The 14,056-nt window shown below is 45.3% G+C and overlaps 1 protein-coding gene across 1 annotated transcript in view; it reads left to right on the top strand.

Annotated features, from left to right (window-relative positions):
• Positions 1-1,609: 1,609 nt before the first annotated feature.
• The window catches only part of DIAPH3 (diaphanous related formin 3), a gene marked incomplete in the record, with an annotated part of 517,573 nt that continues 505,126 nt past the window's right edge, over positions 1,610-14,056 (top strand). Inside the window, 1 exon segment of the mRNA XM_034758385.1 lies at positions 1,610-2,062. Within this exon segment, the coding sequence (XP_034614276.1) occupies positions 1,904-2,062 (159 nt within the window).

The following is a 14,056-nucleotide window of genomic DNA, read 5'->3' on the forward strand; positions in this document are numbered from 1 at the left end:
GTGTTTAATGTATAAGGAGGGGGGTCGCACCCAGAGGCTTGCTATGTGAAAGCGGTCACCAGTAAAAAAGTTTGAGAACTATTGGCTTGGAGTTTCTCCAGTTTTGACTAGCATACCAATGTTGTCACCTTACAATTCACCCTGTTTTCCATATAACTTATAAATATTTTAAATAACTGTAATGTTAGAATAGAACCTATGTCATCTCACTGTTAGTCTTCTGTCATGATGACAGCTCCATAAACAATGTATGAGGGAGGATAATTGAAAATCACATTTAACATCTAAAATGTAGATCTAGATGCTTGTTCAATATTGAAAGAAAATAGTAACATGCATAATAATAATGATATGCTTCACAGTACTTCTTGCTATTATTTTTAAGAGGAATGTTAAAATCTTGAGTCTAGGTTATAGAATTTGAGGTATATAGTTATTATTATAGAAATAGGAGCTTATTTGGTTAACCTGTCCTACTGTATGCGTTTTTTCTAATCAGTTCCTCCCCAAGAGTAGAGTTTCTCTTTTAGTAACTGAATCTAGAAAATGTCTAACTGAGCAGGTAGATTAAATTTAATTATGAGTTGTTCAAAGTTAATTAGTATTGTGTCCTGGAGTAAGTCTTCAGTGGTCGGTCAATAGCCCTTTGGTGTCCCATCTTTGAAAATTAGCCTCTTCCGGTCCTAGAGTTAATTTTGAACAACACGTTTTTTGTTTGTGAAATGTTTGAGGGACAATTCCTTAGAAGATGAGCATTCCCCATTTTCAAGTAAAACGTGGTCACTCTATTCAAAGTATCCTAAGGCTGAATCTGTCTGACACACAGCATAGGTGCTGGAACTGGGGATGTTGCTGCACCCACTGGCTTGAAGTGGATTCCATTATATACAGGGTTTCCAGTTTGGTTCACTGGCTCTCAGCACCCCTATTATACAAATTGCTCCAGTACCCGTGGCACACAGGGATCAACTCCTATACCAGAGGTGCATACTATCTGATCAACTGAGGGAACTGCTCTGACAACTTGCAAGGACCCTTGTAATGGTGAATGCAACTGGAGTGAAATGGAGCTGCTAGTTTTTCTCTATACTGATTCCTATGTGGACAGTGCGTGTGGACATATATTTAGCTTCACTTCACACACACATCTCAGTTCTCTCTCCTTGTCATAACGTCAGCGTGACTCGCCCGTGAGCTGACGGCCCCCAACGAATAAGAGCGCCTAGCTCTGGTTTCCCGCCCCAAGTTCTGCTGGGTACACCAATCCCTCCGTGCGTAGCTGGGAGACACTCCACCCAAAGGCGACTACAGTTCCCGGCATGCAATGCTAACTTTTCCCCGCGTGGTTATCGCCGCGTTGCTTTTCGGGATATGTAGTCCGGCTGGGGCTGCAACTGTGGTTCGAAGAACACCGCTGGTTCAGCCTCGCCGGGCAAACAGCTGATTGGCAGGGATTGACAGAAGGTCCGACCAATGATAAAACAGACTTGCACGCCCGCGGTTCCTGATTGGTTAGTTCGGGAGACAGGGGGCGGGAATGCCAGTGGCGGGACTATTCGGACGCGGCAGACTGTCTTGCGGCGGGGAGAGTCGCGCTGGAGAAGCCGTTTACCGCACAACCGGATTTTTCTTCTCCGGATCCGAGCACCTAGCGCGGGGGCAGAGCGAGCAGCCGGAGGCGGCCGAGATTAGAGGAGCTTCCCGGCTAAATCCCCTGCCGGGCCCAGGCGGCGGCTTTACCCTGAGCCCCCCCGCGCCGCCCAGCTAAGCCGCTCTAATTACAGACACGCGCCGGGCGCGGCTGAGGCCAGCAGGGGAGAGCCCAGGATCCGCCGGCCTGGGCGAGTCAGTGACCCACCCGCCCCGCCTGCGACCTGCCCGGGAAAAAAGACCAACGCGGGCCATGGAGCCGCGGCGGCAGCAGCAGCGCTACAGCGACTCGTCGCCGCCGCCTGCCCGGGGCGGCCGAGAGAACAAGCTGCTTCGCAGGAAGGTGCCCCCCGGGGCGGGGAGTGGCGCCGGCCCGGAGGACGCGGCAGTGGACGGCAGGAAACCCAAATTTGTAAGTGTGAGGCGGCCAGCAGCGGCTAGTGTAACTGGGCTCCCTGGCCGCCGCTCGCACAGGGCTCCTGCTGCTGCCCTAGTCCGTGGGGCAGGAAGCAAATCCCGGCCTTGCCCGGTCAAGTCAGCCCCAGGGCACCTGGGTGTGTCCCACGCTGACCACCTAAGGCTGGCGGTGCTGCCTCTCCCTGGCCCCGGGGCCCCAGTGGCTGCCTTTCCTCCCGACCCGGCCCAGGAGGAAAGATGGGCTCGAGTCCGTTTTAAAATCACAAATATCCGGGCGCTGTGCTTTCAATTCCGTCTTCTGCCAAATTCACTTTCCCAGCTTCATACAGTCCTCTCTCCTCAAGTGCCATGCGAGGCCTGCAGGGAGAGGGGAAGCTGACAGCCCAGAGAGAGGGGCTGGAAAGTTGTACTTGTTAGAGGCGGGGCTGGATGGGGCTTTCTTTTCAGCATGCTGAGTGCGCACCTGAGCGAGTGGCTGGTCAGTGGTGACAGCTCGGGCATGTCGACTTGGGGAAGAGAGAGAACTGGTTCAAAACAACGATTGACGTTGCCAGTATTCCTTTAAATTCATATTGTATGTGTCGAAGGACATTTTGTTTGTTTGTTGGGGACCTCTGGGCTCCTGTAAACTGGGTTTGCTGTCACAAACTAAATACAATGCTTCTGATCTACTAACACAGAAGGGTTCAGGAGCTACTAGCTGTTCATGGAAAATTAAAAAAAATCAAAAGTGTACCTAGAAGGCTGCATAATGGATAATTTAAGAAGGAGTTCAGATAGAGCACTCTTTATAGCCACATTTTGATAGTGAAAGTGAGAATCTCTCAGCTGGGTTAAGGATGTTTTTTTAAGGACCACAGCATCTACTGTTTCCCAGCTGTTAAGTGTGGGCAGGATCTCTCAGAAAGATATTAAAGTTAAGTGTGGTCTTCATAGAACAGTTTTTGTTTGGGTATAACCTGAAGTGTGAATTTAAATCAACATAGTTATATCAGTATATTTCACACCCCAGATATTCTTATTTTATTGAGTATATATTTTTTTCCTGTTTAGTTCATATTGCTTGGATAGATCTTTTAGCTAAACTAAAAGAACTTGAGTAAGAGTGCGCACATGAAGCATTAAATATGTCTAACTATATTGGTATAATTGCTAAACTTTTCTATGTAGACTATCGGGTAGATTTTGCTGGTGAGGGAGCTTTTTGTTTTCTGGCTAATAGATTTCATCCGCTTGTTCAGTGGTCTCCAACCTTTTTATGCCCATGCTCATGGGGGAGGGATAGCTCAGTGGTTTGAGCATTGGTCTGCTAAACCCAGGGTTGTGCGTTCAGCCCTTGAGGGGGCCACTTGAGGATCTGGGGCAAAATCAGTACTTGGTCCTGCTAGTGAAGGCAGGGGGCTGGACTCGATGACCTTTCAAGCTCCCTTCCAGTTTTAGGAGATGGGATATCTCCATTAATTTATTTTTATTTAATTTATTTTAATTTATTTTTGAATATAAGGGCAACCCAGGATCTACCCTACTCCTTTCCAGAGGCCTTGCCTACTCCACTCCCCCCCCCCCCGCCCGTGGCTCACTCTCCCCCACCCACACTCACTTTCACCAGGTTGGCGTTCAGGAGGGGGTGTGAGCGCTGGGCTGGGGACGAGGGGTTTGCAGTGTGGGAGGGGGCTCTGGGCTGAGCCTGGGGAAGGTGGTTGGAGTGCAGGAGGGGTGAGGGGTGCAAGCTCTAAGAGGGAGTTTGGGTGCAGGAGGGGACTCTGGGCTGGCACAGAGTGTTTGGGGTGTAGGGTGTGGGCTCTGGAAGGTCAGGGCTGGGGTTTGGGGTTTGGGGTGCTGGCTCTGTGACGGGGCTCAGGGTGGGGTTCAGGGTGCAAGGGGAGTATGGGGTGCTGGCTCCGGGAGGGGGCTCAGGGATGAAGGTTAGGGTGCGGCTTCCCACCGGGCAGCACTTACCTCCGGCATCTACTGGTGGGCGCAGCGAGGCTAAGGCAGGCTCCCTGCCTACCCTGGCCCCAAACCATTCCCGGAAGGGGCCAACGTGCCCGTGCAGCACCTGGCAGGCATGGGGGGCATATGGCTCCACACTGCCCCTCTCTGCAAACACCGCTCCTGAAGCTCTCAGGCCAGTGTGGGAGCAGCACAGAGGGAGACCCCTGCTCCTGCGCCCTTGGGGCTGAGTTGGCCGCTTCCGGGAGCGGTGTGGGGCTGTGTAGGCAGGGAGTCTGCCTTAACTGCAGCCACGCTATGCTGCCAGAGATCGCGATCGACTGGGAGACCCTCTAGGCTCGACCAGTCAATCACGATTGACAAGTTGGTGACCACTGCTTTAGTTAGTGAGTGTCTAACCAATTTTGTTTCTTATAGTCATTAATGATCTGACTGACTTTACAGTTAGGTCAGGGATAACTTGTACCTGGTATTCCTGTACACTGATGATTTCTTTAATTTCAAACTCTGAATTCCTTATACTATCTAAAAATCCCCTGTAAAAAATTTACTTTCACAGGGTGAGTTATTTTGACATGACAAAGTATTATTTTTCTCATAATCATAGAAAGGAAGGATAATAGACTGTGTCTTGATCAGTATGTTTTTGGACTGGACTTCATATTTTTTGAGACAGCTATTTGACATTCTTTCTTGCAACCGTAGTCTTTACTTCTCAACATGTCTCCCACAGTTCTTAACACAGTTGTAAAAGAGCACCTTAGGATTTACTCTTTCATAAATTGATTTTTAACTGTTCATCTGATCTTAGTCATGGTCACAACTTGCTGTTCACAAATGAAAACTTTGTGAACACATGGTGAGTCATTAACTATGATTTTGAAGAAATGAGGGGGAGTTTGCACGATTGAACAGAGAATGGGGCTGTACAATACTGAATACAGTTGATCAGAGCTTTGGATTCTGTCCAGGACTGCAGCAAGAATTCTCTATTTTTACTTTATTAGTGATGCTAGAAATAAAAGTTGCAAATATCCCAGACAACTACTTCTAACAGTTAATGATTCTTAATACAGTACCTAGGGGCAGTCCACTATAATAGCACAGATTCCTCATTGTAACCCTTCCACACTGATTTGCAGTCCATAAGTGCAGTCATCCCATACATGTAAGGCCCTACCAAATTCAGGGTCCATTTTGGTCAATTTCATGGTCATACTTTTTAAAAATTGTAAATTTCATGATTTCAGCTATTTAAATCTGAAATTTCATTGTGTTGTAATTGTAGGGGTCTTGACCCAGAAAGGAGTTGTGGGGGGGTTCAAGGTTATTGTCGGGGGGGGGGGGTTGCGGTACTGCTACCCTTACTTACGCCCTGCTGCTGGCAGAGGCACTGCCTTTAGAGCTGGGCACCCAGCCAACAGCTGCTGCCCTCTGGCTGCCCAGCTCTGAAGTCAGTGCAGAAGTGAGGGTGGCAATACTGCGAGCCCCCTAAAATAACCTTGTGACCCCCTGCAACTCCCTTTTGGCTCAGGACCCCTTATTTGAGAAATACTAGTCTCCTGTATAGTATTGGGTAAAAGTACACACACAAATAAACAGGTTATTTGGGTACTTAATTGTTATCAAAAGATTGAGAAGGTAAGATGGTGGTTGGACCTAAAGTGGCCGAAACAGTACTTAAAATATCAGATGCTTGTAGGTTGCTCAAATGGCTATCAGTAAAGGTACTTCACGTGCTTCAGTGTCAGAGATGACATCTCATTGCCTGGTTCATGAGATTGTTCAGGCTTGAGACTGGCAACCTTATTTTTCAGTCAATTCCTATTGTTTGGGCTAACGTGAACTCTTGGACCTTCAGAGTTTGCTGTGGTAATAGCATTCTGCAGGCAAGAGAGCATATATGCGATCCCAGATCTTTTCTTGGCAAACTATCTTCATTAAGAAACCACAATCTTAAGAAATCTTGCTGATCTCTGGGATCTTGAGGCTAATGTTGAGTCAAAGAGAAATGTTCTGATCTCTTCCTTGAGATTTGCTCATCTCCATGTGATCACAGACAAGGACAAGAGAAGCCTTTCTGTTAAGAGAATTGTCAAACTTGGAACTTGACTTTATATCTTCTAAATCAACATCGGTATTGGGTCTAGAACTGCATGTCTCTGGGTGACCTGGATTTCTGCAAAGATCTGATTTCCTGGGCCAAATCTGTTCCCTGACTCTGAAAATTTCATGTCTTGGCTCTGGCTACCAATGGATAATCTGGAACTGACCCAACCAAGGTTTGTTTCTCTTTGTTTTGAACCAATCTGAGAACGGGTCAGATAAATAACTCTGGCTCCTGGGAAAACGAGTCATCTTAGACTTCTTAATTTTTGGCATATTGTTTGCAAAAGATATAAACCCATTCAGAAAAATGGATGCCCCATGCAACAATCTTGATTTGAATGGCCTCCAAATCCTGACTTCCAGACTTGTGTATCTAGCTGCAACCACAAAATTTCGAGGTCAATGAATCCCAGCTCTAAAACTCCGTGTTCATCACAATCTGTGAATATGGTAAACAGTCTGTCTATGACAGGTTTCAGAGTATGCTTCTCTTCTCCTAATTTGGAAGACTTCAAAGACAGTGAGCAGCCACCCTCAGAAGTAGCTGTGAAGGACCTATTGAAGGTGTGTGAAAGTCAAAGGCATTCTTTCCCACAAGATGACTCGTACTTGATTCCTTTTTCCTTCCTCCCCCTTAGTATTGGGGTCTTGCTTGCAGAAAGCTGATGGCTCTTTAAAAAGTAGTTTCTGATATCTTGAATACTCTTGTATTTTAAGTAGTATAAGAATCTGGTGTATTCTCACTTTTTTTTTTTAATGCTGAGCCTGTAAATTGTTAGTCTTAGGCCTCTCCAGGCTGGGTGAGCAAAGTGTCTGCTAGCTTCCTTACTTAACTTTACAGAAAGCTAGATATTTATCTGCCATCTTCACTAAAGTCTACAGTTCTGCTGGTGAACATTCATCTGTTTGTCAAACCCTTCTATTCAAGCTTCTTTTGTCCAATCCCTTTAAACATTCCCTAATGGGAAGTTGTTTCTGGTAGCCATTATTAAGGTTAAAGTTTTGTCACGGATATTTTTAGTAAAAGTCATGGACAGGTCACGGGTAATAAACAAATTCACAGACGCCTGTGACCTGTCCCTGAGTTTTACTAAAAATAACTGAGACAAAATGGGTAGGGAGAAGAGTCCAGCACCCACTGCTGCCGGGACCCCTGCTGCCCATGGTAGCTTGGAGCGATGGTCCGGTGGCTGGTAGCTGTGGGGTCCCCCTGCGGTGTCTGGGCAACTGCAGGGCTCCCTCGCCAGCTGATAGTTCAAGCCCCTGTGCCCTGGGGCTGAGGAGGAAAATGTCATGGAGGTCTCTGGAAGTCACAGATTCCGTGACCTCCATGACAGAATCTTACTTAGTCATTATATCAGCCTAAATTGTAGAGAGATGGCTGCTGGTATTTCCAAACCAATTTAATGATTTATGGCAGAGAATGAAGTAGTTGGATTGTGTGTTTGGCTGCTTTGCAAGGATGGCGGAACTGTCTGTGGAATAGATTAGAGTCTACAGGGGAAAAAATGTGCCTAAGATTAGAGCTGCATGCTGCATTTTGCACAACATTCGTAAGAATAAGGGAAAAAGCTTTAATGATGAGAGGCGGGAAAATTGGGCAGAGGTGCAGAGACTTACTCAGCAGTTAGCTAGGCTCCAGTAGAAAATGGAAACTGTCAGGGCAATATTGTCAGGGATGTCTATAGCTCTTAGTTCCGAATCTCAGACCTGGAAAAAGTGCAACATGACATCAATCTGTTAACCCGTGAAGGGTGGGTGGAATGGATTGTGAGCACTGTAGTGTTGTTTGAGTGGTGGAAGTGAAATATTGGGCAATCCTTATTTTATTTTGTTTATGCCTAAAAAATCCTATGAATTTAAAATCTATAGATTTTCTGTGTAAAATGCATTGACTCTTAAAAATGAATCTTCAACCATTTTTATATTTAATTTTTTTCTCTTTGCTATATTACATTCTTTAATTAGAACAATAATGAAATGTTCAAAATGACACAGTGAGGGGGGATTTAAGTAACAAGCAAGTGTAGGTGCCTTGCCTCTCTCCCTCTACCCCTCAACATTAGAAGACTTCAAACAGGAAAAGTTCAAAGTTATTAGGGGCGTTAAATGGCTCAAAACAGCTGGACTCGCAGGTGCAGCTGTTCTTATTGCCCTGAGTTTGGGTCTGTGAAGGGAATAAATTCTGGGAACAACGCTGTGGCAGTACAGCGGGGGAGGAGTTTCTGGTGTTCCCAGTATACTGTATTATCCAGAGGTTGCAGAACATGGCTGGGTCCTAGTTTACAACCCTGCATTGTCTATTCCCTAAACAGTAGCATGTAACATCGCAGAGCATTCTGGGTCTGTCTTGCTTTCAGGATTTGCCTCTGCATGTCCCTTTCTCTTTCAGTAGTTTTTCTTGCTATAGTAACATTATCCCTGGTCATTGTGACACTCTTTGGCCACTTAAATAATCTCCCTGGAGAGCCTTCCCCCCACACACATACAAAGTACAGCCTCCATTTCCCTGCCTGTTTTTATTTTTGTTTGTTTGACTTTGCAGTGAGGTACCTTAACATATCATCCTGAGTTTTCTGTTCTCACTCCCTGATCAATTGTTGATATAGGCCCTGTCTCTGATGATCTGGCCGCTGTGGGTGCCTTGGCTGTGGGCATAGGAGAAAAAAAACAAGTAATCATGTTTTGTGTTCAAAAGAGACTGACATGTCTCTTTTGTTTTCTAGGATTTTTTTTTTAATATGCATTTCTGATTTCCCCTCCCTGAGATTCTTCCCAGTTTTGGGGGAATCTCAGCGATGGTAAGTAGTATGTGCATAAGGAGGCTGTATTGGGGTTTTTGTCTTGTAGGATATGCTGCTAGGATTTGGCATTGTACTTTAGAGACTGGGGGAGGTGGGAATTCTGTTTTCAGTTTGGGTTTGCAGATTTGCTAATACTATGTCAGAGATTAGCACGTGGGCATCTGGTGTATTAGCTGGATAGTAATGCCTTCTACATCCCCTTTGTGCTGTCCTGACTCGATTACATTACACTGAGGTGGGTAGAGTTGAAGGAAGAGAATGGTCTTCTTCAAAAAGGCAAAGGGCAGATGAGCAAGATAAGTTGGTCACTAAGATGGTGGTGCAGGAGTGCCAGGGAATTGCGACTTACACTGGGGAGAATGACTTTGTAGTTAGCTCCCATACTGTCCAGACAAAAATTGAGCAATTTGTCAGTCCTAGCTTAGATTCTGCTTTGTTCCATGGTGAAAGTTAGTAGCAAAATATATAGGGTTATGTAATCATTGTCTGAAGCACATAGTTCCCAGTCGTTCTCTATGTAAGCCTAAGAGCAGCCATTAAGAGATTTGGTATCCCTAAGGCAAAGCTCTTTTTCTGTAAGAATGTGTGTTGAAGGGCATTTATTAATAAGCAAGGAGTTGTGGTCCTTGTACCCTTATAGGTATACAATGATAATGTGTACCTCATGTAAAGTGAGAATGCTAACCAAACTTCTTTTCTTGTGACCGCTGTCTCAGACTAAATTTCGCACAAATTAATGTTTTCAGTATTGGAATATGCCACCAAAGGGTGGCTGGAGTGCAGGCTGCACCATGCTGCTGGCTGCCATTGTGAGCTGGCAAATGGGGCTTGGGGTGGCGGTGTGTTGGCTAGGCAGGACAGATGTGGGGAAGGAAAAGAAATGGATGGGTGGGCATATGCTTTCTGTAGTATGGACTTGAAAACAGTTGATAGCCAGGGCATTAGCCTGGCTGGGACAGCTGTTACAGACTGCAGAGGCTGGAGACTAAAGCTCATGTCTGCCTAAAATGCCTAAAGCCAAGGGGCAACCGGAACAGAAGCTAGTGTGGCAATATAGCACAATAATGATGATCAGTTGTAAAGAGAGAGACTTCCACGCCAAGGCTCCTTTGAGAGGATCTCCCTTCTCTATCATAGCCTGGGTTTTTGGCTGGGGATCAGTATAGATTTCTGCACAGCAGGAATTGGGCTAGTCTTGTAGAGTAACTCCTCACTTAGTCGTCCCTGTCAACGTTGTTTCGTTGCTGATTAGTTAGAGAACATGCTCGTTTAAAGTTGCGTAATGCTCACTTATAATGTTTTTTGGCAGCCACCTGCTTTGTCCACTGCTTGCAGGAAGAGCAGCTTGTTGGAGCTAGCTGGTCGGGGCTTGGAACCAGGGGGATTGGCAGTCTCCCTATCAACTCCCTGTTCTCCTAAGTTCCCTGTGTGGCAGCTGCCCAGCAGGCTATCAGTTGCTGGCAGTTCAGCTGTCCCTCCCCCCACTGCCATGTGCTGCTCCTGCCCTCTGCCTTGGAGCTGCTCTCCTGAGCATCCTGCTTGCTGTGCAAGGTGGGGGGAAGAAGAGGGGGACTAATGTCAGGGTGTCCCCCTCCCTCTGCACCTGCATCCCGCTTACCCCATTTCCAAAGAGTAGGGGGGACAAATGACAGGGCTCAGGATGGAAGGAAATTGCTGGCAGGAGCTGCTGCCTCAACTTGCTGATCTATTTAAAAAGGCAGTGTACTTAGAGTGGGGTCAGTGTACTTAAAGGGGCAATCTCTCTTTCTCTCTCTCTCTCACGTGGTGTGCGTCTCTGTCTGCCATGCTGTCTCCCCTCCCTCCGTTCGTGCTGCCTTGTAGAGCATGAGGCTACATTAACAACAATGTGTTAACCCTTGGGTACTCAGCCGATTGCTAGTTCATCATTTAGCAGTAAGGCATCCCCTGGGAAATATCCCACCCTCTGACTTCACCACCTCATCCAAGCTTCACAATCATCATCGCTGTCGACCAGTATTAAATTGTTTGTTTAAAACTTACACTGTGTGTGTGTGTGTATATATATAATAGTCTTTTGTCTGGTGAAAAAAATTTCCCTGGAACCTAACCCCCCCTATTTAAGCTAATCCAATTTCCCCATAACAATTAATGTAAAGTCGCATTTTTTCAGGAACATAACTACAGCATTAAGTGGGGAGTTAGTATACCTGGCCAGTGCCAGGGTCTGGGGTCATGAACAGATCCTGGTTTTCCAGGGACAGTTCTTCACCGGCCGCCTTGTGCACTTCCTCTGAGTTTTGCTGGTCATTCTTTGGGGGTGAGAATAGAGTGGACAGTGGGATCCACAACCTTCCTGCATTGATTTGTAGTGTAACTAATCAAAATCCTATCCAGTTCCTCAGAAAATGAATAGGTGACATTTCCACTGCTGGACTTCTTCCTGCCATCCCTGGTTTGAGTCTAGTTCCTCCTGAGCTGTTTGCTCGTTATCCTGCATTGTTCAGTGTCCCAGTTGTGGCCCCTCGTGGTCATCCGCTTAAGAAAAAAAATTCTTCTTATAGTTGCTTCTCCCCAGATGATGAGACCCAGGCTCTTAGCATGGCCCTAAGCAGTTGCTTAAGATGTGTTGTAAGGCTTCTGGAGTAAGGCCTGGTCTACACTACAGAGTTAAGTTGACACAAGACAGCTTATGTTGACTTAACACTAAGCATCTATATCAGGGGTGGCCAAACTTACTGATCCTCCCAGCCGCATATGATGATGATAAGAAGTTTGAGAGCCAGGCACACATGCCCGTGATTTCTGCCCTGTGGCAGGGCTTGAGACTTCAGCCCCAGGGGAGGCGCTTGCTGGTGCTTGGGGCTTTAGCAAGAATGGGGGTGAAGTCCCTGGACCCCTTTCCCACTGGGCGGAAGCCCCTAGCCCCATCACCGCACCTGCAGGGCAAAAGCCCTGAGCCCATCTCCCCCGCCCCAGGTAGGTGGAGAATGAGAGGCATGGGGAGGCCCCGCAAACCACATTTTAACTGTAAAAGAGCCTCATGTGGCTCACGAGCCGCAGTTTGGCCACACCTGATCTATATGAAAATGTTGCTCTTGCCAATGTAACTTGCCCACTACGCCAACATAACTCCACCTCCACAAGAGGTGTAGTGCTTAGGTCCATGTAGTTAGGGTGATGCAGAGTCAGTGTAGACCCTGCGTTAACTATGTTGACCTTAGTGGTCTCCAGGAAGTGTCCCACAATGCCCCACCGTGATTGTTCTGGTCACTGTTTGAACTCTACTACTTTCTCAGACACTATAGAGTTGAGTCATCCCTACTGAAGTATTTATTGCTTTGGTAGAAAGGTGTTATGCAGTGGTGTCCTAGAACTTGTAGGTTTCTTTTGAATTCTTAATGGATAAATTTAATCCCCCCTCCTTCACTAAAGATTATTAGTGTAACGTAGAAAACATAGTGACACATCTGATGTGGAATGGAATGAGAGAGGGAAAATTCTGTCTTACTGTGACCTTTCATTTAAGACCCTTCATGTCAGTCTTCACAATGGAGGCTCCCTGTCTCCATAGCAACTGAAGGCAGACCAGATATTTGTTCTGAGCCTGGGCTTAGGACCACTTCTTAGGGAGAACTCTCCAGGACGACAGTATTTTTAGTTTTGAAAGCTATTGTTTTGAAGGGTTTTTCTTAAAAGGTGGTCGTAAGCCCAGGCTCTGAACAAAGACTCTGCCTCTAGTTGCTGTGGAGATGAGGAACACCCACTGTGAAGACTGACTTTGAGGGACCTGGATAAAAGGTCGTCATAAGACAATTTTCTCTTATTGTACCCAGTTGTCCTCATTTCATCCTCAATATTTGCAATCATCCCACTGTAAGTTTACATAGGCCAATGCTGAACATTTAGGAAAATTTCTAACTTTTCTCCCATTGAAGTCCCGTGATAGAACTTTTGTTGATTTCAGAGAAGGCAGAGTAAGGACAATGCTGAACACTTAATACTTTTCCCATAAATATTCCTTCTCTTATTCCTCTGCATTTAGGTCATTGCTTGGTAGATCCCTTGTGTGTCTGGTGGCAGCTGTATTATGGGGCAGCATTTTATTTTCTTAGCTGATAAATATTGTCACATCTTGGGAAAACACCAGTACAGGCACCCTCCCAAACTACCTTAAAGGACAAGAGACCTCAGCAAGTAGAGGTAATATATGGAGCAGCTAACAACTTTCCTTTCAACTTGAGAATTTCTTAACTATGGTGCGCACAAAAGGGTTTAGAATAGGGCTGTCAAACGATTAAAAAAAAAATCACAATTGTGAGATTAAAAAAGTTACCATTACAGTTTTAATTGTACTTAGTAGAATACCAATTTAAATTATAAATATTTTGGGATGGTTTTTCTGCATTTTCAAATATATTGATTTCAGTTATAACACAGAATACAAAGTATACAGTGCTCACTTTATTTGACAAATATTTTCACTGTAAAGTATAAACAAAAGAAATAATATTTTCCAGTTCACCTTATAGAAGTACTGTAGTGCAATCTCTTGTGTAAAACTTGAGAGCCTTCAAGTCGAAGCATGAAGAGGCATATGAATGTTTAGCATATCTGGCCGGTAAATACCTTGCAACAGTGGCTGCAACAATGGTTATGACAGTGTCATGCAAATGTCTGTTCTCGCTTTCAGGTGACATTATAAATAAGAGCGGGCAGCATTATTTCCCATAAATATAAACAAACTTGTTTCTCTTAGTGATTTGGCTAGAAAAAAATAGGACTGAGTGGACTTGTATGAGGTGAATTGAAAAATACTATTTCTTTTGTTTATCTTTCTTACAGTGCAAATATTTGTATTTAATACAAGTGAGCACTGTACACTTTGTATTCTGTGTTGTAATTGAAATCAATATATTTGAAAATGTAGAATAACGGCCAAAAATATTTTTAATAGTTTGACTGTGCAATTTTAAACTGCGATGAATCGTGACTGTTTGTTTTTTAATCTAGTTAATTTATTTTGGGTTAATCACATGCATTTGCTGCTATTAATTGACAACCCTAGTTTAGAACCAAAAGACACTTTTGTATTGTGCCTGATTTACTGGGAGGTGTTCTAGAGTTCACATATCAGAGGTCAC

This window comes from Trachemys scripta, chromosome 1, assembly GCF_013100865.1.
Source record: "Trachemys scripta elegans isolate TJP31775 chromosome 1, CAS_Tse_1.0, whole genome shotgun sequence".
Taxonomy (NCBI): Eukaryota; Metazoa; Chordata; order Testudines; family Emydidae; genus Trachemys; species Trachemys scripta.